At 42.0% G+C, this 26,668-nt stretch overlaps 1 protein-coding gene across 1 annotated transcript in view; it reads right to left on the minus strand.

Annotated features, from left to right (window-relative positions):
• GRAMD4 (GRAM domain containing 4) overlaps positions 1–26,668 on the minus strand; it is a 95,508-nt gene that overhangs the window by 59,999 nt on the left and 8,841 nt on the right. Inside the window, exons 2-3 of the mRNA XM_018552519.1 lie at positions 5,541–5,748; positions 455–575 (exon numbers count right to left, since the gene is read on the minus strand). Of these exons, the coding sequence (XP_018408021.1) occupies positions 455–575; positions 5,541–5,748 (329 nt within the window). The remainder of the gene's footprint in view (positions 1–454; positions 576–5,540; positions 5,749–26,668) is intronic.

Genomic DNA, 26,668 nt, shown 5'->3' on the forward strand with positions numbered 1-26,668 from the left:
GGGGGGACACGGTGCTGCACCATACAAGCGATCCGTTGCCTGTATAGACGCCGGATCGCTTGTATTTAAACAGCAATCGTTGGCTGTTTAAAACTTTACCAAGAACACGGCAGCAGCCGTGTTCTTGGTATAACCACTTCCAGCAGAGGCCGTACATTTACGTGAACCCACTGGAAGTGGTTAAATGATAGCTCCTTATATTAGCTGCAACACATATATCCCTAATTGTTACAATGTGCAAATCACAGCCTATTTGGTTGCACAGTATGTCACAAGTATAATTAGTAGAGAGAATGCAAACATGCTATATAAATTACGACTTATCATTATATAACAATGAATGCATCAACAAGCCACTTGCATAGTAAACTACATCAGAAGCGGAGCTATCTATCATCATATACTCCGGATGCTCCTGACAACAAATATTTTGTGAAGTATAATCTGTACTTACGCAGGAAGTGTTTTTCCAGTAAGGCAATTTCCAGATGCCCCTTAATCTCATTGAGTCGGTCAATCTCTGTCCGGTTGAATTCTGATACTCCAGATGCCATGATGATGGTCCCTGAACCAGCCTATGAAGAGTTACACAGTACAAGTAACCATTTCAAATATATGATGAAAACAGTGACGAGTGAGATGCAAACTCGGCTTATGTGCCCAGCGAAATTATTATCTTTCTCTGCACAGTCATGCAAACCATAAAATGGTAACTGCCGTTCTTTAAAATATACTACATCTGTCACTCCGCCACAACAATGCTAGTAAATAATAAAGCAGCATTAACCTTATTTCTTGATCTGTGCTCTGAGCACAAATCCTGTAGTATCAGGTAAGACAGGAAAAATAGAACAGCAGCATTCTGGGGAGCTATGAACTAGAGCGAAAAGCCTTTTTTTAAACAGCTTGGAGAGTAAATGAAATAGGACTTCACAGTGCACGCAGGCGCAGCCCAGTAATGTCAGCATTCCTGCAGCAGTACGGGAAGCTGCAACGTCACTGAAGATATTAAAGAAAAAAATGTTAGGGAGGGACCCAAGTAAGCACACTGCAGGACCTGGAGAATCAGCCCAGACTGGTTAGAATCTCATTGACAGAGCTTCAGCTATATAGGTATTATCAAGTCAAAACAGAAATGCTAGGGGTGCTCGGCGAACTGGCTGCACCACGTTACATATTGCCTTTCTGAATGTATTTTATTACACAGGGATCATTATGCCATCAAAGCAAGGTAGTAATCAGCCAATATACTATAAACTACAGGAAATGCATAAAAGCCTCACCACATCACACTGCTATATTATTTGAAAAGTAAGCTGCACACTGAGATCCTTTAAAACAAAATTTACACGTTTAGAAAAACACAAGCCGATTCATCATTCATGCAGCTTATAGTCTTTCATTTGCCCACTTACTCCTTAATGTAATGTGTGTGTGCGCAGCAGTAAACACCATGGAACCTAAACATCAAGCCTGTACAGTGAAAGTGCTTTTTACATCAACTGAATATTTACAAACCGAGTACAGCAGTGCCTGGCTGTACTCCACTATGAAATGTTGCAAAATGACTCAGATATACAACACTGTGTTCTTCTGAGCCACATACTCATTTCCTCCAGCATGAGCACAAAGGGTCTGTTAATATTTAAAATTTGCAAAGATCAGTAGCACACAGCTTGCAATCAGTAATAGTCTCTCATTGTCTGGACTGGTCTAAAATATTTCTCAAACCAATGAAACTCCATACATAAAATATATTAGCAATAATTAGCTAATTAGCAAAATGTATTAGATTAGAGATCTACCTCTGGAATGCCCGACCTGTCTGGCAGGACTGCAAACACCTGCAGGGCCTATTCAGATTCCAAGAGCTAGTGTATGCTTAGAAAATCTGCACAACCTGGAAAAATCTGGAAACCCTGAACTACGATGAGTGAAGTTTAACAACTTTCTGCACATTCCAAGACAGTTCTCGCTAGGGTCTGCAGAGGTGGTGAATTTGGACCCCCTTCTCGGTTGTGGGCCATCATGGTAGCATCGTCCAAGAACACTTGAACATGGGTGAGGTTGAGGACTGATCCTAGACTTTAAGAAGAAAGGATTAAAGATGCCTCAAGTGAAGGAGGCGCCACTGCACTGCAGGAAGGGCAGTCCCAATACTGACAAAGTTCATAATGAAAAAACAGTGCACCGCAATAAGTTTGGGGCAGACACTAGTTTCTCAATGGTCTTCCAGGCTGTTATGTTCCCCAAAAACTGTATGATCTAAGCAGGGACCAGGTAAAACTCACGATTCAGCAGTCAACCAAGATCATGGAGCCACAGGCTGGCTGTGGCCAGAGTTTGGTGAAGCTAACCCTCAATGGAGGAGAGAGAAAAAAAAAAAAAAAGGAGGATCGTTCAGGCAGGCAATTACTGCAAACAACTGCAGGCATAATGGTGCAAGAGCCTTTAGCAACACATTTAAAAAATATCCACTCAATGGGAGGGTGAGGGAGCTCTAATTGGAATATTCAAGTATGCATCTCTCAAGTCTAGTGATGCCATAAAGCACTAGCACTGGCAACACAACTTTTACAGAATAAATCGATTCCATACAAAATGTCATGTATCTGATGAAACAGCTCGGGGGTTTGAGGTTTAGGCGATATCAGCCAGAAGATTGCATGAGGGTTTCTGGACTACAAAAACTTTAGAGTTTTCCCTGCAGGGGGGACTGGGATTTACACCTGCTGATCTATAGGTTCCCACTTCAAAGAAACCAGTGCACAAGCAATCAAATGATCTTTGCAAGGTTTCTTGATGAAAGATTTTCTCAGAAGCTTCTACAACTTCAATTGGTACACTCTTGCCAACGGAATTAGAACAAATTTGTTGGAGGTGATCTGCTGGTAAAGTGGAAGGAAAAAGCCTCCAAACTCCTTTAAGCTGGCGATGGACATTCATTGGTTTTTGAGGGCTGGGTTAGGAGGGTGCAGAAGGACCATGGCATTTATCTTTAGCATTCCAAGTCACTCAGTTTTCCTTTGCTGATAATTCACTGGATCCTGAAGCCTGGGAATGCTGATTGGGGGGTCACAAAATCTTTTCTGAACCAGTTCCTTTTTTCTTAAATTAGGAAGATCATCTTCTGGTCCATTGTGTGGTCTAAGGTGGTGTCTAAAAAGAAGAACCTCTCAAAAAGGCACCCCACAAACTCTAGCGTTGGCAGCTGAACCTCCTGGACATGTTTTAAGCCAGAAAGCTCACCTTGCAGAGTGAGCTGAAGCAGATCTGGCTAATATTCTGACCAGCTCAGCTGAAATCACTGCAATGAAACCAACATATATTAATTTTGCAATCCATTGGATCTTTAAGGACCCCTTATCCTCAAAACAAAGGTCTGCATTTTTTGTCGCTTTTACACATAGGGTGTCTAAACATTGTTTTTTTCCCATGGTAATGGTAAGGCATTGTGCTCGTCACTCGGAATTTTAAGTTTTTATTCCTTTACAATAGAATGAGATGTGATTTTTTCTGTTCCTGTTCATATGTTTCTTATATGCATTTGATCATGCAAGAAAAGCTTGGATATTCCAACTGCTATACATTGTTTTAAAAGTCATCCATTTCATCCAGGGACAATTTAAATTTGGATACTCTAGACATTTTGTCACCATGACTTCATGCTCATCCAAAGAGCTCAGATGAGAATTAGGGTCAAGAAGATATTTGCAAACACAGGCAAATTCTTCTTTTACAAGTGTTGATGAACTCTTTGCGGGTTGCTTTAGCCAAGATCTATCGATTGTTGCAGTACAAACTTTGCATTCATCTTCTGGAACAATTTGTCAAGAGTTTTTACCTGAGAAGACTGAGGAAGCTTCATTAAAACACAAGACACAGTAGAAACTGATCACATCTCTGTGCTAACAGGCTACCACTTCCTCCAGTGAGCCAGCGACCCATATCAGGCTTTAGTAGAGAGAAAAAGGTGCTCTGGAAAAAAAAAAATTAAAAGAACCCAACCCAAGAGGAAGTATAGAAGCAGGCCCCAAACACCTTGCTTGGGCAGTGCTGGCATCTTCGGTGCCTAGTGCCACAATCGCTGCTGCTGTAACATCCATCATGCAAAGAGTGAAGCTGAGGATTCACCCTTGACGGTTGCAGCATGCCTGGACCCAACTGGACATCAGTCACACCCAACCACTATCTCCCTGTTCCAATCGCCACCCAGAACTACAGACATCGCTCTGCTCAAGGAAAGTGCCTGATGCATCTGGTGCACTGGACAAGCGGAAAAGACGTGGAGGCAGATTCAACCTCAGCATGAACAGCAATGTAGAGGCTCCAGCACTTCCACCGACAGAACAACATCTCCTTCCAGTACAGGCCCTTGCCAGGCACTGAAATAGGAAGAAGCCCCAGGACAGCTATACCTATTTAATGGAGTCCTTGGGAGGTCAGAAACCACACGAAAAAGGGGGGCAGAACAGCGCCTAGTTCTCCTACACCCTGGCAGAGTTCTGGAAGTAAAATGGTCTGACCAAACAAAAGAAGATAACTGAGGAACAGTCCCATGGGATCCTATTTAAAGACTTCTCGTTTTAGGTTTTTTTGTGTGTTTTTATAAGAGGAGCCTCAATCTCAGGAGCGATCTTGGAAGCTGACTTAGGAAGGAAACAGTTGGAAGCAAAATAAATGTCTTCAATTTAATCACCAATATGCCAAAAGCATGAAAAGCAGAAATTACTGCCTTATTCACACGTTGGCAAAGGCATTCACTAATGCATCTTAAAAGGTAACACGTCATGATTGGGCTTCTGGAAATTTACAAAAAGTTGCTGCTCTGCCAACTTCATACTAGCACATGTCATCACCAGAATGTGTCGAACAATATCATATACCAGAGCCCCGTACACGGCTATATGTTTGTCATCCAATTCCTAAGTAGTATGATTAAAGACAAAAAAGTGGGCATGTGTCACAGGAAAGCCTGTACACTATTCTTGCATAACCAAATCTTGTACAAGATTCTTGCATAACCAAATTGTGACTGTTTTAACATAGGCACTTTGTTTTAATTTTAACAATCTTACCCTTTGGCTGTGAACTGAAACTACATATCCATGCAGGACATTGCCCCATGCAGAATGTTTCCTCAACGTCTTAGACAAGGCCAAGTGCCAAATGAAAATAATGTACTTAAAGAAGCATTCTGTGCAAAAATGTTCTTAACCCTTGCAGTGAGGCTACCCCTCAAGGGTTAAGTACTTGTTTTCTAGGTGCGAAAATAAAGTTATACCTCGCAGCCTCCAAGGTTCAGGCGAGTCTAACTTTTTTTATTTTCCCACCTAAACGAAAACGAGCAATTAACCTTTAAGGGTTAAGAAAAAGTTTGCCCAGAGTTCTTCATTAACTGTACTCATGTTGATGATCCCCTGGCACAAAACCTTACACGTTAATTTAAGTCAATTTCCCTTCAAATTTAAACAGTGCTTCTATGCAGCTATATGAGGAAAAACAGAATATTCAGGACACAAATTTACTGGAATACTCACAGGGTCCTTCAGCTCTTCATTCTCTTTTGAGGTTCGAGGTATTTTCAGAAGAAATTCATCTCCACATTCTGTATCAGAAGCATTTGGAGACTCAGCCAAGTCGGGAAACTCTTCACGCTTCTGACCTCTGAATCTTATCTTGTCCAGTCTCCTTAACATGTTCAGTACAGCAGTTTTCTGCTTTACTTTAACATGACTGTTCAGGTCCCTGAAAGGTAGGAAGGAGGAAGACATTGAGCAAACAAGCAAATCTGCAGCATTTCAAACATAGTCTTGGCAGAATGTTCCTAACTCTCCGAGCTGCTCCACACCCATGTAAAGCATGTGACAGATTAAAACTCCACGGTCTTTACAATGCCCATGTTATTCATCACCAGAACCGAGCTAGATGACACTCTACATGTCACTTCAATCTGCAATGCCTACAGTCACTAGTGAAGCACTTCAAGTGTCTATCATTCTGCTTTATACACAACATCAATATGTGGCCATTTACAGTTTGCATACAAGTACAGCGGAAAAGTAATGACACGTCAATCTACAAAAGATTCCTTATACAGGTCAAAATTCAGGGTATTGCACTGTACCTATAACCCATTTCATGTCCGAGCATTTTAGGAAATGTATTTTATGCAAAACTACATATTTGTAAAGCAAACTGAACAATCTTACACAACTACTAAAAACCAGGTGTCTAAGTTGCCCCTTCTTCCACCTGCTCCAAGCAAAACCTGAGACCTCCAGGTATAGGGGAAAATAACACTCCCACAAAGTATTTTTTAGAGCCTAAATAGCCAATCACCATCACATGAGGGTTTTATTCTTGGCCCCAAAAACTTTCAGAAATTTGGTACATGCATATAAATAATTTCAGACTTGCCCTAAAGCAGATCACGGTGGTAGAGGGGTGTGCCAGCTTCTGTTCAGTTTTTAATAAGAGTCACTTTGAAAAGACTACTACAAAATGCCAGATACAATGTAGTGTCCTTTTTGTATACTGTTTGACATTAAAGAACAACTTTAAATGAGGTAAGGGGAGCGCCACAGAAATTTCAAAAAAGTCGGGCTGCAAGTATGTATTTACCCACTGTGAGGAGGGAGGGGGGCTTAATTCCTATGGCTAATGGAATTCTTACCTTCTAAATAGACTTAAACCACTTTAGGACCATAAGATGTACATGGTTAATTTGAGCCTATGAAAATGCAGAGAGCAAGTGTAATGGTTTATCTACAGCCCACCCTCTTAACAATATCGTGTCTGCCTTCACATGAAAGCCAGTAGAAGTTCAGGGGAAAAGGAAGCCCTTGCACAAATTTCTGAGATTTACTCCCTTTGTTGTGAAATTGCAGGATGCAGATGTGCAAATCTGTCAGAGACCCAAAGACACTCAGTTGTAACTAGAGATGTGTTAGAGAAGTACTGGCTCAAAATCAAGTTAAATTAATTTTAATTCGGGATTATCGGTGCCGATACTAGGCATTTTCAGGAGTACTCCTACTCATGAAAATGCCCCGATACTAACGCTTTAAATTTTTGAACTGAAGCGACTGCCTAAGGTCCCGCGTTAGCCAGGGACTTCAGCAGCCTTCCTGTGAACCACGTTGCACCTGTTTACAGCGCGGGCCACACATCTTCTCCTTTCACGAGACCCTCTGGATCTCTGGTTAGATCCTGCACAGCCCTGGTGAGAGCCCCCCCCCAACCGCCACGGTGAGATCTTCCACAGCCCACCTGAGATCCTCCACTGGAAACATCAGGCCAGCACCCACGGAGCAGCACAGAGTATGTAGCTTCATATTCTTCTGTATTGCTGTATAATGTACTGCTGGGATTTGTAGTCCTCTATAGCTGGTTGCAATTCGCCATTGCTGTATAATGTATTGCTGGGATTTGTAGTCCCTTCACTGTCCTAAAATCATTAGTTAGTATTGTTTTAGAAAAACGGTCGCATGACATTAAAAAAAAAAAAAAGTATTGGTAATTGGTGTCGGCGAGTACTTAAGCAAAAGTATCGGCACTCGTGCTCGGTCTGGAAAAAAATTGTATCGGGGCATCCCTAGTTTTAATCCACGGTAACACTACCAAATGAAGTCAGAGTTAATAAGGAAGTAAAGCAAATATGTCAAAGTGAATAAGAGAACCAGCCTCAGCCATTTTAAGAGAACCTGTCTACAATCTGATTTTGAGGGGCTTAGACTAATCAGATTATGTAGATATTGCCTATGGAAGTACAAACATTTTTATTTTTTTAAGTCCTGAAAAATGAGGGAGTGGTGTTAAACCCTCCCTCAGGTTTCATTTCCTTGTCTCCACATTTCTTACTGTGTGGTACAAACATTATTTTGATACAAAGAAAAATAGATAGAAGATGTCAGCTTGTCAACACTGAGGGCCACTCAAACCATTGTCGTGCGGTGGTACAATCTCTAGACTTCCTAAAAGGGAAACTAGAATGCATTTGCAGTAAGTGCACATTGCAAAGTTACTGGAAGGTTTGCCTGGAAGTAGTCTTCAACGTGACTTTTACATGTGTTCTTGCAATAGCACATTTTGATCATTTTTTCCACATACAAATTTTTAAATGCTCTATTTGTATATTACAGAATGTGACTAGCACCCTTGCTTAAAGAAACACTGAAACCTTACCCATGCAGAACAGTGCATGTGTCTCTGCAAAGAGCCTCCACCACCCTTAAAGTGACACTTAAAAGAGAACTATGGGGTAAGTGTTTTTCCCAGAGTTCTCTTCGGGGTCACGGGAGGACATATATCAACGTCGCTGCAGCCAGGACAGATCCAGACAATAATGTTGAGATCCACCCAGCTGCGTGACAGCTGGCTCTGCCCATCTAGAGGCAGAGCAAGCTGTGCCCTCCTCATCCATTCCTCCAGCCAGCGCTGGAGGATCGGAGAGGGGAGGGAGAATCCCTGCGCGGAGTGGTGACTGACAATTGGGAAGTGAGCAGATCGGTGCAAGATTTAACTCCTGCGTTTAGTGTCACTTTAAACGGTTTGCCTGAAGTTAAGCATTAAACAATTACTGATTCCACAATTTACATAACAGCTTATATTGCACTAAAATACAAGGTCTGCTTACATAGCAGCCCTCCATCCCAGTGTGCACAGTGCTAGAGCATCTTCTTGTGAAAATTCCTTAGCTTTCCCTATAAACCGGTGTGAGGTCCAGTGAAGGCAACAGCAGAAAGGAAGCAGTCACAACTGAAGAGTAAAGCACATTTTTTTGATGATTTTCTTTTTTAAATTGCTGTAATCCAGTGTTCTGTAAACAGGGGGTGGGTGTGGCCACATAAGCGAATCTTGTATTTAGGCTGGGTTCACACCTAGGCATATCGAATATGTGCGTTTCATGCGGCGCATTTTTACCGTGATTTGTTGCGGTTAAAAAACGTGCGACATACGCACGTTTGCGAGGGCTACCTGGTTGTATCCCAATGGATACACACGGCAAATACGCCCCAAAGAAGCTCCTGTACTTCTTTGGGCGTAGGGCGTTTTGCAGTGCATTCCTACGCGCTGTAAAACGCCCAGGTGGGAACCATGCCCATAGGCAATCATTGGTTTTCACATGTTGAGCGTTTTACAGAGCGTAGGAACGCGCTGTAAAATGCCCAGGTGTGAACCAGGCCTTAGGATGCAAGTTCAGCTTTAAACAGTTCACATTCACATAAGTCTAATTCCCTTGAACAATTTAGGCCTCATTCACACACAACGCAAGCAAAAAAATTGTATATTGCGTCTATGCGTATATGTGTGCACTATATGCAATCCCAGAATGCATCACTCTTAATGGAATTTTTAATGTGCTGTACGCATGTATGCGCGTAAACACGCGTAAATACGCAGAAATACGCTGCCCGGACGCATCTGTTCCATTCTGTTTTTGCGCATATATATACGCTACGTAAATATACGGCTCCATACGCGGCTATGTGTATGGAGCCATTTATTTGCATATGGTATAATACGCACATATGCGCGGCAGTGCGAATGAGGCCTTAAGGACTATAGTTCAAATTTAAGAAGCAGTCTCTAAAAAAAAAATAAGTACATTTGCGAACATTCCTCTCTGGATTACACAGAACTGTGTGAACTTTGCCTGACAAAAAACACATCATAAATCATAACAGATTGAGAAAGACAGGAAAGTTGAATTACAAGGATTCCTGGTTCTCAACATGACCACAGACACAAGTTCTGTGGTCCTACGCAAAAGTAAAACAAAATATTTAGTTCTGTAGTTCCCTTCACCACAAAATACATGTGAAACAATGCCAAAGCTGGCTAGGCCAAAGGCTGTCTTTGTTCCCCATTCCGAGTCTCTTCAGAGCAAAAGTCAGTGAAACACAACATAGGAAATGGAGTACGCATGCAAATTACCTAAAAATGCACACACTGCTTACAGTGCCATTGCCTAAACACATGCAGAAATATACCATTGTATGTCTGTAAAATGGGTGGGAGAGAAGTCACATTAAATCCACAGTTTTAAAAAGGATACTCCTGTCAGCTTTAGTAGATCAGGAAAGGTGCAACTCCATGTAAAGCAAATATGTTGCGCTCGGTCTATGTGAACCAACTGCACACTAAAGTGTTAATAAACGAATCTGTGTAAAAATTACAACAATCCGTGTGAAAAAATTGATTCAAGTGGATTATTTACATATGACTAGAAGGTTCAACACACAAACATAATAAGAATAATAAAAATCAACACTGGAACCTTCAGAATTAGAGTGCAACTCCAGTCACTCCCTTTTTTGTGCTATGTTGGACAACATCCCACTTTTATTTTAGCAGCAACTAGCAAAAGTGTGCCAGATCCTGAATGCTATAATGCAATATTTACACAGCACATTTACGGTTGCAAACATCCTCTGCATTTTGCTTAGCCTGCGTGTGTGGGCAAATCCATACCAGTTACCAGCTGAAAGATCCCCCAAAACATTTAATTAGAGGAAGAATAAATAGTGTTAGGTCTGTAATATATAGTCGTCCTGAGCTTCAGAGATTGTAGCTGGCATAGCCAGGCAGAGGGTCAGTAATTCAGCTAGGGAAGAATGCAGGGGCGTAAGTAGAAATCACAGGGCCCCATAGCAAAATCTTGTATGGGGCCCTGTGATTTCTAGATAAGTCCACCTGATAACCCAAACAGCCCACTTGAGGGTTACCCTGCAGAGCCCACCATAGACTCTCTATGGTGAGCTCTGCAGGGTCTCAGGTGGGCGGTTAAGCCCTCTTACCTGTCTGGCCGATCCTCTGTCCGCCTCCTTCTCCTCCATGATTGCTTGCCGGTCCTGCCTCCTCCGTCACTGGGCCCCACCTCCTCGATCGCCGGGGCCCGCCTCCCCATCGCTAAGACCTGCCTACTCGATCGCTGGGCCCCGCCTCCTCCATAGCTGCTGGTTGTCAACGACTTAGCAGCGGCTGTGAGGAGGTACGCGCTGCTGCACATGTGAATGGCTGCGTGTTTCTCCTCACAGTCGCCAATGGCAGCCAGCAGCCTGAAATGCCATAGCAACCCAGGCGGCCCGCACGGCATCAGGGGGATGTGCTGGCCGGGCCCTTGTGCCCCGGGGCTCCATAGAGGCTGCCTGGGTCGCTATAGTGATTATTACACCACTGGAAGAACGTGAATCAAAAAGACTAAGGCAGGACCTGTGTAATTAATATAACTTATTTATATAAAACTACAGATAAAGAGTCCAACTATGCCGGCTTGTACTAGGCATGCTACTTTACTTACCTAATGAAAGAAGGAGAAAAATTGCTTTCTCCCAAGAACAGCTAAATTCCTAAACCCAGAAAGCCTAAAATTTTACAGAGGTTCTGTACAGGCAACAATTAAAGACACGCGTCTACTTTAGAGGTACCTTATTTATACCAAGATGTGTGAACATACCTTTTTTTACTTTTACCCAAAGAAGAAGAATTGGACAACACATTATCCTCTCAATTTTGGTAAAACTAGGCCAAATCGGGTAAAACTGAATAGCAAAACATGTAGCAGAAAGTGGAAACCAAAAAGCGCAAAATGTAAGCTATAACAAAACTTGCCAGCTTTATTATAAAACATTTATGGGTAAATATACTGCATGTGCAAGTTTGTGCATGATAGAAAAAAAGTTCCTCATGTATCGTCCATAGTTCTAAAGAAAACTTACAAGGTATGATCATTTTGGTGTCACAAAAACACTTTCAAGTGCTATCAGAGCTGAGCACATAATAAAATAGTAATATTTGAATGCTAGAGGTAACATGAAAAGGTGTAAACAAAATCATGAGGGTGGAGTAGTTGTGTGCTTAGTCTGTGAATTCCTGTAAGCTTCACGTAATGTGATGTGATCGCTGTATGTTATTTTGCACTGGTTAGGCAGGAACGGGTAGAGATCAGTTGGCTTGTAGCCAGGATGAAGTGTTACATGAGATTCTGCAGCCACTACTTTTGCTTTACTTCCTAGAACTATAAACAATTGCCAGGCCTGACTGAGGACATGGGTAAAGTAACTTTTTACTCAAATTCTGCAACAGTAACCAAGAAGTTCAGACGCTTCAGTCTCAAAAATGTCTCTACATCAGTAGTTTACATTTTAAAACGCATTACAATTAAACAAATCATTTCCAGACAGAAGAATTGTATTAGTTCAGGAGTATCATAGTCATGGCTGTTCATTTACAGCATTTTGCACTCTCAGTAGTCACGTGGCAATGCCATACTGTACTTTTAAAACCATTTAACCGTCTATAGGGCAAACAATCTGCTCCTCTACTACAAGTGTTGCATAAAACGCTTGGAAACCGTATGTACAAATGCGCAGAAATAAGCCTCTAAAATCGTCTGGCTACACTCATGTTTAGGTGTGAATGCAGGCACAGTGCACATTCTCAGCACACCTCGGCCCCCGAATGAATGAACTCCTGTGCACATAATTGAAAGCTGGTCATACACTTATTTATTCTCATTCATACTCGTGGGATGAACAAGAAAAATAGTCTACTCTTGATGGGAGAAATCCCACCCCCCACACAAACTTTCCCACCAGGCAACTGTATTATTACAGAATACCAGAATAGTACTTGGAGCTGACTGACTGAAAGATCCCCCACTGAAGGCCCCATCCATTTGTGGCACTGTTAAATGCATGTAAAACTGTGTGCAAATCTCATGGTGGCATTAGTGCCAATATAGTCCAAGGTGCTGTTCTCAGTCTTGCAAGCAATATTTTTACTGTATTTTGACAAAATAAAACAGTTTTAAAAAGATAAATAGGACTGCATAAAAAGGTGCAAAACATCTATTTAAGATGCCTTTTAATACACTTCTGAGGAATCCATAAGAGAACGCAAGCAGGACGGGCCTTACCTACGTTATCATACTGCCTGCTAACCAATGGTGTGTGCTGTATTGGCAAGATCGTGGCTCTTTTATACACAAACACATACAGATTTAAGCTCTGGACATGGGAGTGTTTTTCCCCTTTTAGTACGCAATGTTCAGGAGCTTTTCAAATGTAGCAGAGGTGTGGAATTCCTATCGCCCGACGCCTTGAACATGCTGTTACAGGCAGGTGGTTTTCTTCTAGATTTAGCCCTGCTTTGGGCAAGCAGGGCTAAATGTAGAGTCGGAAGCCGCCGTTCATTTTATACGGGTGATCTGGGCAGGTGTACAGCCACCTCGATCACTTGTAAGCAGCCTTCTGGTCCTTTCCCCCGCCGGCTGCCTCCCTGGTTTTCAGTGTCCCCGGCAAATTACATCAGGATGGAGAGTGGGGAGCAGACCCAAGAACGTCCATTCTCTGCTCCATGTGAACAGTGAAGCAGGAGCTATACAGCCCTCCTGTTTCAGCTGTCACAGGAGATGGAGCACAGTGCTGTTCTCAAACTCCTGTATTGGAGGTGACCGGTTCCATGAAGAGAACCGGTCACCTCCGAATGCCATCCTACAGGGGTTTGTTAGCCTCTGTGTGATTGCAGTAAGTGTGGGGGGTGGGGCGGGGAGTGGAAAAAAAATGAAAATATTTTTTTTTTAAATTGATAAAAAGTAAAAAATAAAGAAAAGATCATTAAAAAAGTAATAAAATAAAAAAGGATTTAAAAAAAAAATGAAAATCAACCCCACCATCTGCATGTGAATAAACGCACACATAGGGCATTATGCTGCCCCCATTTCCCTGCGTGCCATATTGTGGCAGCAGCGCTCTCCAACAAGCACAATGTGCATTAAAGTGCAAGTTCAATGGAATTACCCCTCAAATGCCAATAGCACCAAAATGGCAGAAAGTGCAGTGCATCCCTTTTATTTCTTCAACTTATGAACACCTTTATTTTTACCAGGTAATCCTGCGAATAACGCACTTACTGTCACGGGTGGCTACACTCACCCCACTATGTCTATGGAGGGAGCCATGGCTGCCGCACAAGCTAAAACTTGAACAAAAATGTTATCTCCATGTGATGAGATTAGTAGTTTACGTAAAATAGATAAAATTGTTTTTACTTCCAATTCTTCTCACAGGACGTGCCAAGGACATTGCATTTATAAAAGATCGATAGCATTTTCTTTTTTACTTGCTAAAAATGTTCTTAACTTGAAAAATAAAAACTAATGCAGCCACCACATCTAAGGACTGATAAGCAGCGATATATTAAAAGAGAACTATGGGGTATAGGTTTTTCCCCATGGTTCTCTTTAGGGTCAGGGGAGGACCTATACTAACCTTCTCCAGTGACCCAAAGCTCAGTATATAGCAAGCTATTGCCCGCGATATACTGAGAGCACCTCAGCCGGAACGGATCCCGACAATACTGTCTGGATCCAGCTGCTTGGCGGCAACTGGCTCTGCCTATCTAGAGGCAGAGCCAGCTGTGCCCGTCCCCTCCCCTGTTCGTTCCTCCACTCAGCACTGGAGGTCCGGAGTCACTGTGGGGAGCGGTGATTGACTGTCTCCCTGCAGTGAGCGGTGACTATCGGGAAGTGAGCAGATCGGTGCATGTTTCTGCTCACTTCCCGATCGATAGAGCCGACCTGTGACAGCTTCTTTGTCACAGGTCGGCTCTAACTATGAGGATGAGTGGAAATCACTCACCTCATAGTTCTCCTTTTGTTTAGCTATGCTTTAATCCTGTCTTCTAGCCAACAGGTACTGTATTCAATAAGGCTGGTAAGACAGGAGAGATCTGCAAAATGTTCACTCATGGTCAAGTCAAACCCTACAAAAAGAAATACATTGCTTGTAAAGCGTAGGTGCAGACTGCAAAAAAAAACAAAAAAACAATCACTTTATGCAACTATCTTCCCCTTTTCACCAAAATGTATAATATACATACACACCATATATGCAGACAGACATCCTGTGCTCTCACTACTTCACATATGGTCATATCTGTGCCCACATATCATAATGGCAAATTCCAAAGTATCTTTGAGGCTGCCAGCATTCTCTATGGCCAAGGGTGCTGAATCAAAAGCACAGAGTTAAACAACACACTGCATCCAAGGATAGAAGTTCATGTTCTATTCAGAATGGCTTTATAGGGAGATTTATACACTATCCATCTACTTTTATTCATTCGCTGCAGCCCTGTATTTCCATCTATATACACAGAGTTTGAAAGCCAACATTTTTTTTTTTTAAATAAGTACAGATTCTTGGCTAGAATTCTGATCTAAGACAGAGTCCCGCGTTCTGAAAAACTCTGCAGGATAAAAGCTCTGACTTTCCCCATCTCCATGCTTGTTACACGGCAGTGACTGCCAATGACACTTCCAGTCACAAATGGCAGCCCATCCAAGTGCAAACGTCCGCAGGTAATCACCGCATGTCAAATTACATGTGGACGACCCGTGAACAGCTGCAGTCGGTGGCATCTGTCATTGCAATTGTATAGAGTCTTCCACCCACAGCGTATTGCATAATTCTAAGGTCTCATTCACACAGGTGGCAAGGGAGCTGAATCAGGCAATTGATCTGGGGTTTTACCATCCCTGCAGCAATGTCAGCACTGTGGCCAAACAGCGCTGTCTACATCACCAAGGCAGTGACTGTTTCGGGTTCATAAGCCATCTACTGAAACAAGTGACCAATCAGGGTATTGTTTAGGCCAGGGTATCTCTGGCTGTACTATATGCCTATTACTAAAGGTGGCCATACACTTTACAACCATCGCAAGACCTTAGTCTTGCGATGGTTGTAAAGACCCGGACCCGGAAGTTGGCAGCCGCCAGAGGACACAGCGGGGATCGCGGACAAGGTAAGACCTGTACGCTGTATTCCCGAGTGTGGCTCGTGGTTACAGCTTTGTTAACCCCGAACCACACTCGGGAATACCAATGGAAATGCGCGGAAAAAACGCACCCAAAAGAAGCTCTTGTACTTCTTTGGGCGTAGGACGTTTTTCATTGCGTTCCTACGCGCTGAAATACGCCCAGGTGGGAATGCCAGCAATGGAGGTCTACATACAGGTGAAACTCGAATAATTAGAATATCGTGCAAAAGTAATTGCAGTAAGTGCTGCAAAAGGGGCCCAAACCAAGTACTGAGTACATATGCATGCTTGTACTTTTCAGAGGTCCGATATTGTTCTATGTACAATCCTTGTTTTATTGATTGCATGTAATAATCTACTTTTTTGAGGTTGTGGATTTGGGGTTCTTGGGGTTTTCATGAGCTGTAAGCCATAATCATCACAATTATGACAAATCACGGCTTGAATTATCTTGCTTTGCATGTAATGAGTCTATCTCATATATTAGTTTCACCTTTTAAGTTGCATTAGTGAAATAAATGAACTTTGCACGATATTCTAATAATTCGAGTTTCACCTGTACTCATGATCAACATCTGCAGCCCAGAGATGAATAGGTGGATAAATAGCAAATCTTTAGTTATCAATCTCACTTCCCAAACTGCTAAAAACATTTTGTTCAAGTGGATCTCACCTTCATGCCTATCAATTTGTGGTAACTGACTTCCTCAAACTATTGACTGATAGTCAATCCTGAACAATAGAGCAAAATTGGAATTTAGTTTATCATAATATTTTTTCTTTGGTGAAAAAATGGTTTTAGAAAAAGAACAATGAATGAAGAAAGCACTTTCAATAGTACAGGGAAGGGGTGGGGGTGCAGACCCCTGTAAACTTTTTTTTAAGTAGGTCCAAAATTTAAAAATCTAGTACAGCATATAAGAACAACAATCTGAAAAAGAGTAGTAGTCTTACACGGTGTTAGACCCCTTAGAGGAAACATTTCGGTTTCGGCCTGACATTCTTTTTATTTGGTTGGTTATTGGTTTTATTTCAGTTTGGAAAATTTCATTTTGGTGCACCTCAATCTAAAATTAAAAGCAAGGCGTTGGAATGAACTGCAGCACAAGCCTGCTAAACTCCTGTGAACAAGAGACAACACTGTGGTCCCTATTGTATTTAATGGTGTTAGGCATCAAATAAGAGCATATGAGAAACTATACATTTACCTTAATACAGACATTTCTAAACATTTCACTACTGTTCCCTGCTGATAAATAGACATGCTGGCCCCCCCACACATCGCTGGCCATGATCAATCCAAAAAGCTTTTTAGAGGAGCACGTTAGGTGTTGAAAGCACACTAATTTTACCAAATAAAAAAAAAAAGAAGAAATCATAATCTCTCTCATAAATACCATAGAGGAAAACATTTCACAGCAAAAATACAAAACACAAAAGGAACGTTTAAGAAAATGATATGCTGTCAAAAACTGCTAATGTAATTGTAATAGCAGGTTCTGGCTTAACTGGAAATGGAACATAACATCTTGCTACATTTTTAGAAGGACACATTTTAATTAAACATATGAAACCTTATTTAATTTCAATGAACAAAAAGTTTAATAGCAATTAAAGAATGGAGTCAAGGTAAAAATGTATACGATTACTGTCTTGTCTGGCTATCTAACCTAACATAGCAGCTAAGCCAAACTAGCAGATTGTACAAGGATGGTGCTTTGAACAAAAGAATATAAAAATGGTAATATATGAATAGATTGACAAAAATCGGCACATATTTTCAATATCGGAGCTGAAACTGGTAATCCACAGAAACTAAAGTACACTTGCCTGAGCACATTATATGCCAACTTCTTGAAAACTTCCTTCAATGTTAAGGTCTGGCTCGCCCCCCCCTTCCACATCTTCAGATAGGGCAGTAGGACCACTCATCACAGTGATGGGCCAATACAAAGGGAAGAGAAGGGAGGTGGAGCTCCAGCCTTTTAGTACCACAGTGCAATAATGAAATTTGTATTTGCACAAACACAGCAACAAGCTATTAACCCCTTCATGACTGAGGCCCTTTTTTCAATTTTTGCACCCATGTTATATTCCACATTTTAGGCCTGAAAATGACGTAAAACCCCCCAACATTATATATTTTCTGAATGCCAAGACCCTATAGAATAAAATGGTGGTAGTTGAAAATTTTTATGTTGCGCAATATTAGCGCAACTCCTTATTAAACCCCAAAATTTAGTGACAAAACGGCTCTACAAGTTTAAACAGAGTCCCAGCGGCAAAAGTCGCCGGGAGTCTGTTTAAACAGCCCCGATGCTGGCGACGTACACTGTACGTCGTCAGTCACGAAGGGGTTAAAGATGCACTTCGTGAGGAATCATTGGTGTGCCGATTCTCTTTCTTCTATTGTACATGTGCACCGTGCCATCCTCCTGTCACTGCAGCACCCACCGGATAACATAAAGGACTTGTCGGTCAGGAGGGTACTGGGATATACACAAGCACCTCCACACAGAGTGGAACAAGTGATAGGAAGCCAGTAATGGAGTCTACATGCAATGCTGAGGACGTATCCTCTGTTACCTGGTTGAATTTCTTGGGCACAGCTTTCACAGTACAGGTCACCTTTAAAAGGAGAACCATGGGGTTAGGGCTTTTCCCCATAGTTCTCCTTAGGGTAAGGGGAGGACACAAACTAGCATCCTCCCGTCACCCTAAGCTCAGTATACCGCAAGCTTTAGCTATACTGAGACGACGCCGTTGGAGCGGATCCCGACAATTATGTCTGGATCCGCCCAGCTGCGTGAGTGACAGCTGGCTCTGCCTATCTAGAAGCAGAGCCAGCTGCACCCGCCCCCTCCCCCGTCCATTCCGCCAGTCAGCGCTGGAGGATCAGAGCGGAGAGGGGGGAATCCAGCCACTCCCGTCACAGCAGAGAGCTGTGACAGGATCGAGACGTGAGCAAACGCCGGTATTTGTTCGCTCACTTCCCGATCTACTAAGCCGACCTGTGACAGTCTCATTGTCACAAGTCGGCTAGAACTATGAGGTGAGTGGAAAGCACTCATCTCATAGTTCTCCTTTAAGAGCAGAGGTCTAGTTACTTTAGCACACTTTTGGTGCGTAGGTAATGAGAGCGTCGAGAAATTGTATTTTACAATAAATAGAAAAGTAGTGCTTATACTGATCATTTACACAGCGCTAGAGATAAAAACGCAAGTGCCTTATTATCCACAGAAAACTACAAATCCTGTGCCTCTAGTCACAGGTAATGCTAGCGCATTCACATACTTGCACAAGGGATGCAGATATTTTTTTTATTTTCGTTTTTGTTTTACCCACAATATTAAAAGAGGAAACTATGATTTATAAAGAAGTTGTTTTCTTCCATGGTGCAGTCACATAGAACAAAAATATCAGTTTGTGGTCAGCATCGCGAAAAGGCCTTCCTTCCTGGAGGCACAAACTACCTTCATTATGAAGGTAAATCATATAATAATAATACCCTTCAATGATGTTAGCCTAAAGTACTGCCATTAAATGTTAGAGTGCACCAAATTAACAGGCAGCCATCAGAACAGATGTATGCTTGCTCATAGGAGCCTAGACCGAGAAACATTGCTGTTAGTACCTACACATACTGTATACAATATCTTCCCTAGGCAGGGACTCCATTTATTTAGTCTTCTATAACAAAGCAATAATCATACAGAACACTATTAAAGCTTATTCACTAAATAAAACACTAAAATCCAGAAACATTGCCGATACGAAAGCCAACTATCTCATACTACACCAAAAAATTACCTTTACATACTTAGAAAACAGGTATACAAAGTTTGGTGGCCTTCATTTGAATTTTCTAGGACAACCAGTTAAAAAAAAAAAAAAAACAGGATTCATAAATGCCTTTGCAGTATAAATCAATACATAGAGATGCCGGCTTGTATCCCAGACCGTTGTGTTTGGAAGAGAATGTACAACCTGATAAATCTTTGAGCCTGTATAAAATTGTGTCTTTCTTCTGTGCTTTTCCATATACAATGAAACCATAACACACAATGCAGTTTGATGCAAGACAGCACCCTTTCCACATCATGCTATTACTGCAAGCATACTCACTTGCTGAAAACAGACGGAAAAGTATTCCGTTTCCACCAGGCATGCATATCCATTGCTCTGTGCCTCTTAAAAACATGCCTCACACTACCTATCACTATTCCATACCTCCAAGCCTCCTAAGCTAAACTGTCCTAACCCCACTGGCAATCCAGCTGCTTACATACCTCTGTTGCAAAACCATGGCCCACTCCAGTGTTTAAATTCTAGGGGACAAAATTATTTTCAACAATGGCAAATCCCTGCAGACACCTTCCCCATTGCCTTAATGACAAAGGGTTGCATGTTGAGACCAGAAATCCTCAGTATACAGCCCATTCTAGAGGATTTTACCTTCAAGGATGTAAAGACTGGAGCAGATGCGGCTTGGTGGCAATTGGTCCATTATTTTTTTAATGGCGACCCCGGAGGGTAAGTAAGCAGCAGGGAGAGTGGGGAGTAGTGAGAAAAGAGCGCACTTGTCCTTTAACGACCAGGGATCATTGATTCTAGATACCCAAGCCAAATTTAGTCAGCATGTACTGGTTAATTTGAATTACTTTATGACTAATCTGCACCCCCAAGTACCTGGGTACTATAGCAGATGTGTTGGTAGTTTAATCAATTTCAGTAGCAGTTAAAGGCTTGATTGCAGGGCAAAAGCAGCATGCATTCAGCCCGAGATACTTCTGACCTACCCCCTCAGTATATCTGACCTGCTTTAACCTGCTTTTTCATGCTTATTGACTTGCATGGAGAGAAAAGCAGTTCTGATGCAAACGCATGCCAGAGTACACAAGCCATAAAAATCCAACAAGTTGCAGTATGTTTGAGACAATACGTTACATACAGGTCCATCAAGTCTGAGGCATTAACCTTTAACTCATTGGCTTATGCATACTGTAAGAAAACATAATTTAGCCATCATCAGCAGTGTTGCAACAATGTTATCAGAGTGGCACAAGGTTAATATAAAATATGAATAGGGCTGTTATAACGAGGTATTTTATAAAAGAAAACTAAATACACAGTATTTGCATAACAAAAACGATACCCATCCCCAACATATGTTGTCACAAACCTATTACGCACACGGATATTACATTACCAAGTGGAAAAACAAGCACCATAACATTTGAGACTAGCAAACTGCATGTACTATTCCAACTAACTGAACTGCCACCACTAGCAGCCTCTGTTCATATTACACTTACAATGCAAATGCCGAGTATCCAACCTTCCCGGGTCTCAAACTATCAGTCAATGTAAGCCACCATTTTCAAAGCAAGACCTACCGGCTACCCACCAAAACCTACATTTCCAACAAACCTGAGACAAATACTCACAACTGTAAAGAACAAAGTTGCTTTTTGAAAGGCAATCTAGTGTATGTATTGTATCATCATCTTCATGCAGCAATATATAGAATGGTAAAGTATAGAACAGTGATTCTTTTAAACAATAAAATGTGTACCTGTTCCTTTAATGGGTAACGGCAGATGGTGGGGTTACTTTTCTGTGCATATAGGATTTGAATTTTTAAATCCACAATTTCAAGCTCAGTACCACCCCCCTCCAAATATCTTTTTTTTTGGTCTCAGGGGTATCGCTCCAGCAGGTTCCGGAGATCTCCTCTTCTCCTAAAGCTACAGGCAGGTGGTTGGCGTCATCAAGTATAATGCACGGTTATCAGTCCTGCAGAGCATTTGAAGGAGGCAAGCGTGCCACTGCCTAAGAGAAAGGGCTCTGGGTACCAATTGCACAGGTACTTGGGTGTACAGATTTGTCATAAAGTAATTCAAGCTAAGCAGTCCTTTGGCTCGGGTATCTAGAATCAATGATCCCTGGTCGTTACAGGACAGGTTTACCCTTTCCTCACTACTCCCCATTCTCCCTGCTGCTTACTTACCCTCCGGGGTCGCCATTAAAAAAATAATGGACCAATTGGGGACCAGGCTTGCGCCTGGCCAAGCAATGAATACATTAAGAATTAAACCTTATTTCTCAACCCTTAGGAAAGTTCAACTTTGACTCTAAAGCAGAAAATGAGCAATTGATTTTACTGTATATGAGGTATAACTTTTTCTGTCCACACAAGCCTACGAACTGAAAAACGCAGCAGCTGGGGCACTTGGGCACTGCAAATCTAGGTGCATTTTACACTGTATGCCTATACGCCTGTATTTGCCCCCTTTTGCAAGAGCCCTTAGAGAAAGTCCCTTCCACCCAACAGGCAACAAACTACAGTCCTAGGAAATGCAACACTGTTAGTGAGTATGCCAATCTAGCTGGATATTCTACTCAGCCAGTTTTCCGTTACTATCAGTTGAAAATGATCACACTGAAAACATCCTTCAGAAGAGGAAGGCCAATGTTTTATGAAGGAAGAATTAGATTAAGCCATTGCTGTGAGAGACATAATTCTACAGCTTCCAGTAGCAGCAACAATACCTACGATATACTGACTATTCAGATTTTGGGTTAAGATGTACATCACAATTTGTTTTGCTGAAACAGCCAAAAGGAAATTGCAACATTATTACTTTACACATTTGCTAAAAGAACCACGTTATCTGTCAGCAGACAGATAAAGTGGTTCATGTGTTAGTATTAAAAAGGTCTGCATTGTGTTGTCGTTTTATTCCAAGTTCACTTATTTGTATGAAAAGGTAATTACAGTATAGCTAGCACAGCATTTCTCTCAGCACGACACACCTGACACTCTGCTTATTTTTAGCGCTACAACAATGTTGATCTGATCTGTCATCATAAATATGGATCTGCCCGCTGGTCTGCTCACTCCTATGATGTGGGGTGACTGCGTTTTACTTATGAGGCCACATTAGATGCCTGCACACGTTAATAGGTGTACTGGAATTTTAATGGAGAACTAAATTTATGTTAAAAAAAAAAACAAAACACATTCTGAAGAGGTCCCTCCATAGACAAAACACAGTTTTTATACAATACATTCGGTTCCTTTTTACAGCAGTATGGGAATAAGAAAACAGGCACATAACTTCAGTTATCGTTCAAGGTGGCTCTGAAGTATTTAAACCTGAAGAACTCAAATAGAACATGGGTTTTAGCACCAGTATCAGAGACTTGCAATCTCTACCTTTCCTTATAAACCTCACAATTGGTCAATGAGGCTGCGCACCACATTGAGGGACCAAGGGCAATGCACGGGGGGTAGGATGAGGCATGCTAGATCTCTCTTCCATCACTGTGCACTTTAGGTCTGGGAGCCGCTTGACTGCTCAGAGATATCAAAATACATGCAGCTACCTGCTTTTCACCCTTGGTAGTAGTTTACATTGTAAGGCTCCATCCACCTGGACACATTTGCCAGTATGAGTAAAACCTTAGGCATATTTCTCTGCCAGCAGAAGCTGTGTGTGGTTAGACACCAAGAGTTGTGTAAAACACATGCATGCGTACAGGCTTATTCCCCAAACACTAAAATTTCTACATTTGGGGAAATCACTCATACGCACGCACAGATTTTTCCTAGGTCCTGGTGTATAACTGCGCACAGCCATCCATGTCTATGCGCAGCTGTCCATACTACTGCTGTGCATACCAGCGCATCAGATGCAGATTCCATGATCCTCCACCCCCTTCCCATTACCCAACTATTACTAACACTTAGAGTAGAACTGAAGCCAATTTTGCTTTTCTTTGTAGTTTTGGATGGAGTAAAGGAAAATTACCCATGTCAGCTTTTTTTTTTTTTTGCCATCGCTTTTGCATTGGGGAAATTTGCCTTCACTTCCTGTTCGATAGTAATAACAGTAGGTGGGAAGAAACCCCTCCAAAGCAACATAAATCTTTGGTGGTCAGCAGGGTCACCAGAACTAGTGTAGCAATTGTAAGGTTTCCTATCTATTCCTGTTCCGACAACCCAAAATTTGGGATGTTCTATCCCTTTCAGTGGTAACATTCACCAGGACAAATAGACAGGGCGAATCTCCCTAACGAGGACACAGGCAGCAATGAAAAACCTGACCAGTGTTCTATTTCCTCTACGCTCTATCCAAAAATAAAAACAAAAAAAGTTTTGGTTTCAGTTGCACTTTAAAGCAAGGACTATAGTCAGTCAATGTATAGCAATGACAGATATAATACGTCATTGCATTTTTAACATTACAGTACAGTGTACACCCTTGCTCATTCTGTGTATCTGGAAGAATGTAGCCGGGTGCTGAGGATGATGAAAACGGAGGAGTTGCATCAGAAGCAGCCGCCACGTTGGTGAGTGACATAGGACCTGGAAGACTGTTGGAGAAGATGGGACAGATAATCTGTCCCATCTTCTCCAACAGTCTTCCAGGTCCTATGTCACTCACCAACGTGGCGGCTGCTTCTGATGCAACTCCTCCGTTTTCATCATCCTCAGCACCCGGCTACATTCTTCCAGATGCAGAGAATGAGCAAGGGTGTACACTGTACTGTAATGTTAAAAATTGCTGGGAGATGCGGAAAGTGCTTGTTGAGCAGATGAGACTTACAAAGTCTCCTTTTGCTAAAAATCTCCTTTTACTAGCAATTCTTTTTAAATGACCTAAAGTTCCACATTAACGTATACCTATGACCTAAGGAAAAGCTGTCCAAAAGGAATTCAATAGCGTAGTTAATGCAATAAAACAATTGGCCAAAACTTAGCTGAACAGCGGAGCTGACTGGCTGCTACCACGGTCCCAGAAGCCTGTCTCCTCCTTTGCTGCAGTAAAGGAATGTCCCTCGGCATCCTCACATCCTATACAGTGTATAGAACTGGACGACTAAAGGATCCGTAGACCGCAAGAGTGGAGGGAGAGAGAGACCCCAGGGACCGATGTAAAAGCAAGCCAGCACCAAGTATCAGGTAAGTATAACTTTTTTTAGCATCCAGGGGAAAAAGAAAACTTAACTTTAACAAGCAATTTGCCCAGAGTTTTGTTTTAAAGCAGGTTTACACACATATATATATATATATATATATATATATATCTGCATTTAGAGTTACTGATCAGATACTGCATGCCCAGAATGTTATATTCCCCTAAATGCAGATAAACTAAGCGGCCCTAAATGCAGATAAAAGGCCAGTCTGAATGATGCCATTGAAAATGTGCTCTGCAGGTTTGACAGTAAGGCTCTACTTATGCAGGGCTTAAGGCTGTGGCCAGAGATTACTGGGGCAAAAACCTACAGATTCCTGCGGCAGGGATCCCGTGTGTCAATACAGATGCAGCCACTGGGCCCTTTCAAGTGTCAATGGCCGCAACTGTCAGTGGAGGCCCGCATATAACTATACATCAAGCAATTACCTGCGGGACTGAGGCAGCTTGCATCCAGGTACAATCATCTATCCTGAACCGCAGGTAATCGTACCATGTGCGATTACATAAGGACTGCTGCTGACAGATGTGGCCCCTTTCATTCGCTTGAACGGGCACAGGGGCCCATGTGAATGGGGCCTAAAAGTGAATGCAGCCTTAGCGCACAAGGTACACTGCAAGGCACAAGGTACACAGTGAGTCAGTCACCTTGATGACAATGTTGAATTTTCCACAGGATTACAAACACAAGTCTGCCCTCGTATCTTCCCCCTCCATTCGGGTTATCTGCATATCGCTATATGTGATCAAATGTCATATTTCCAAAGTATAAACATTCCGTGTTTGTTTAGAAACCGCTCCATTTTTAGTAAAAGCTTCTGTGAACCTGGTCCTGTTGTAAAGTTCAGACATTTCCAAAAGAAAATATTTTTTTGTTAGAACTTTTTTGAAATATTCAAAGGGTTGTTTGAACTGTGCCCACCCGAGAAAGGGCAAATTGCCTTTCTTTTGTGTTTGAGCTGCGCTGGAAAACATGGCCAACACAGCCTGAATGTATAGGTGTGAACAGGCCTGGAATAAGAAAAGAAAAAAGAAAAAAAAAAAAAACAGCCCTTGTACAGCAGCCTTAGTTTTATCTTCTGCCTGGAAATTAAAGAGCCAGTTAAACAGTCCATGTCCTGTATGTGGCCGTTTTCCATGGTCCAGGGAGTATTTTGTAAAAGCATAAATGAATAGGTGTTTTATCTGCACTACCTGTTATGCTGTTTAGAATAGAAAAAAAAAGGAGAGAAAAAAAAAAGCACCACAAGATAATCTTCAATCACTGTCCTCGGTCACACAATCTTTTTTTGAGTTGATGTATTTAGTAAAGATATGAAGATTATTTCGTAGTTACGCTGTTTTTTCCTCTTTACTCGGTCTCCATGGCTGCCCCACTTCCACTTCTGCATTTCAGAAGCACAAGTTTTAGTATGTGTTTTGGGACATCGTTTGTTTCTTCATGGGTATGTTTAATGAACTTGGAAGAGGAAGTCCTCCTAAAACTCACCAAAAACTCACTAATGACCTACTCACTGCTAAAAGCAAAGGCCACTATTCCCTACTCTTGCTATTTGATCTTTCTGCTGCTTTTGACACTGTTGACCACCTGCCCCCCCCCAAAAAAGCTCCAGTCACTTGGGCTACAAGACTCTGCTCTCTCATGGTTCTCCTCCTACCTATCTAAGCGCTCCTTTAGTGTCACCTACAATTCTAACTCCTCCCCTCATCTTCCTCTTTCTGTAGGGGTCCCCCAAGGCTCGGTCCTTGGATCCCTTCTCTTCTCTATCTACACCACCCCCCTTGGTCAGTTAATAACCTCACATGGCTTTCAATACCATCTCTATGCTGATGACACTCAAATGTATCTTTCTACTCCA

This window comes from Nanorana parkeri, unplaced genomic scaffold, assembly GCF_000935625.1.
Source record: "Nanorana parkeri isolate BGI_ZX_2015 unplaced genomic scaffold, ASM93562v1 scaffold90, whole genome shotgun sequence".
NCBI classification, from domain to species: Eukaryota; Metazoa; Chordata; class Amphibia; order Anura; family Dicroglossidae; genus Nanorana; species Nanorana parkeri.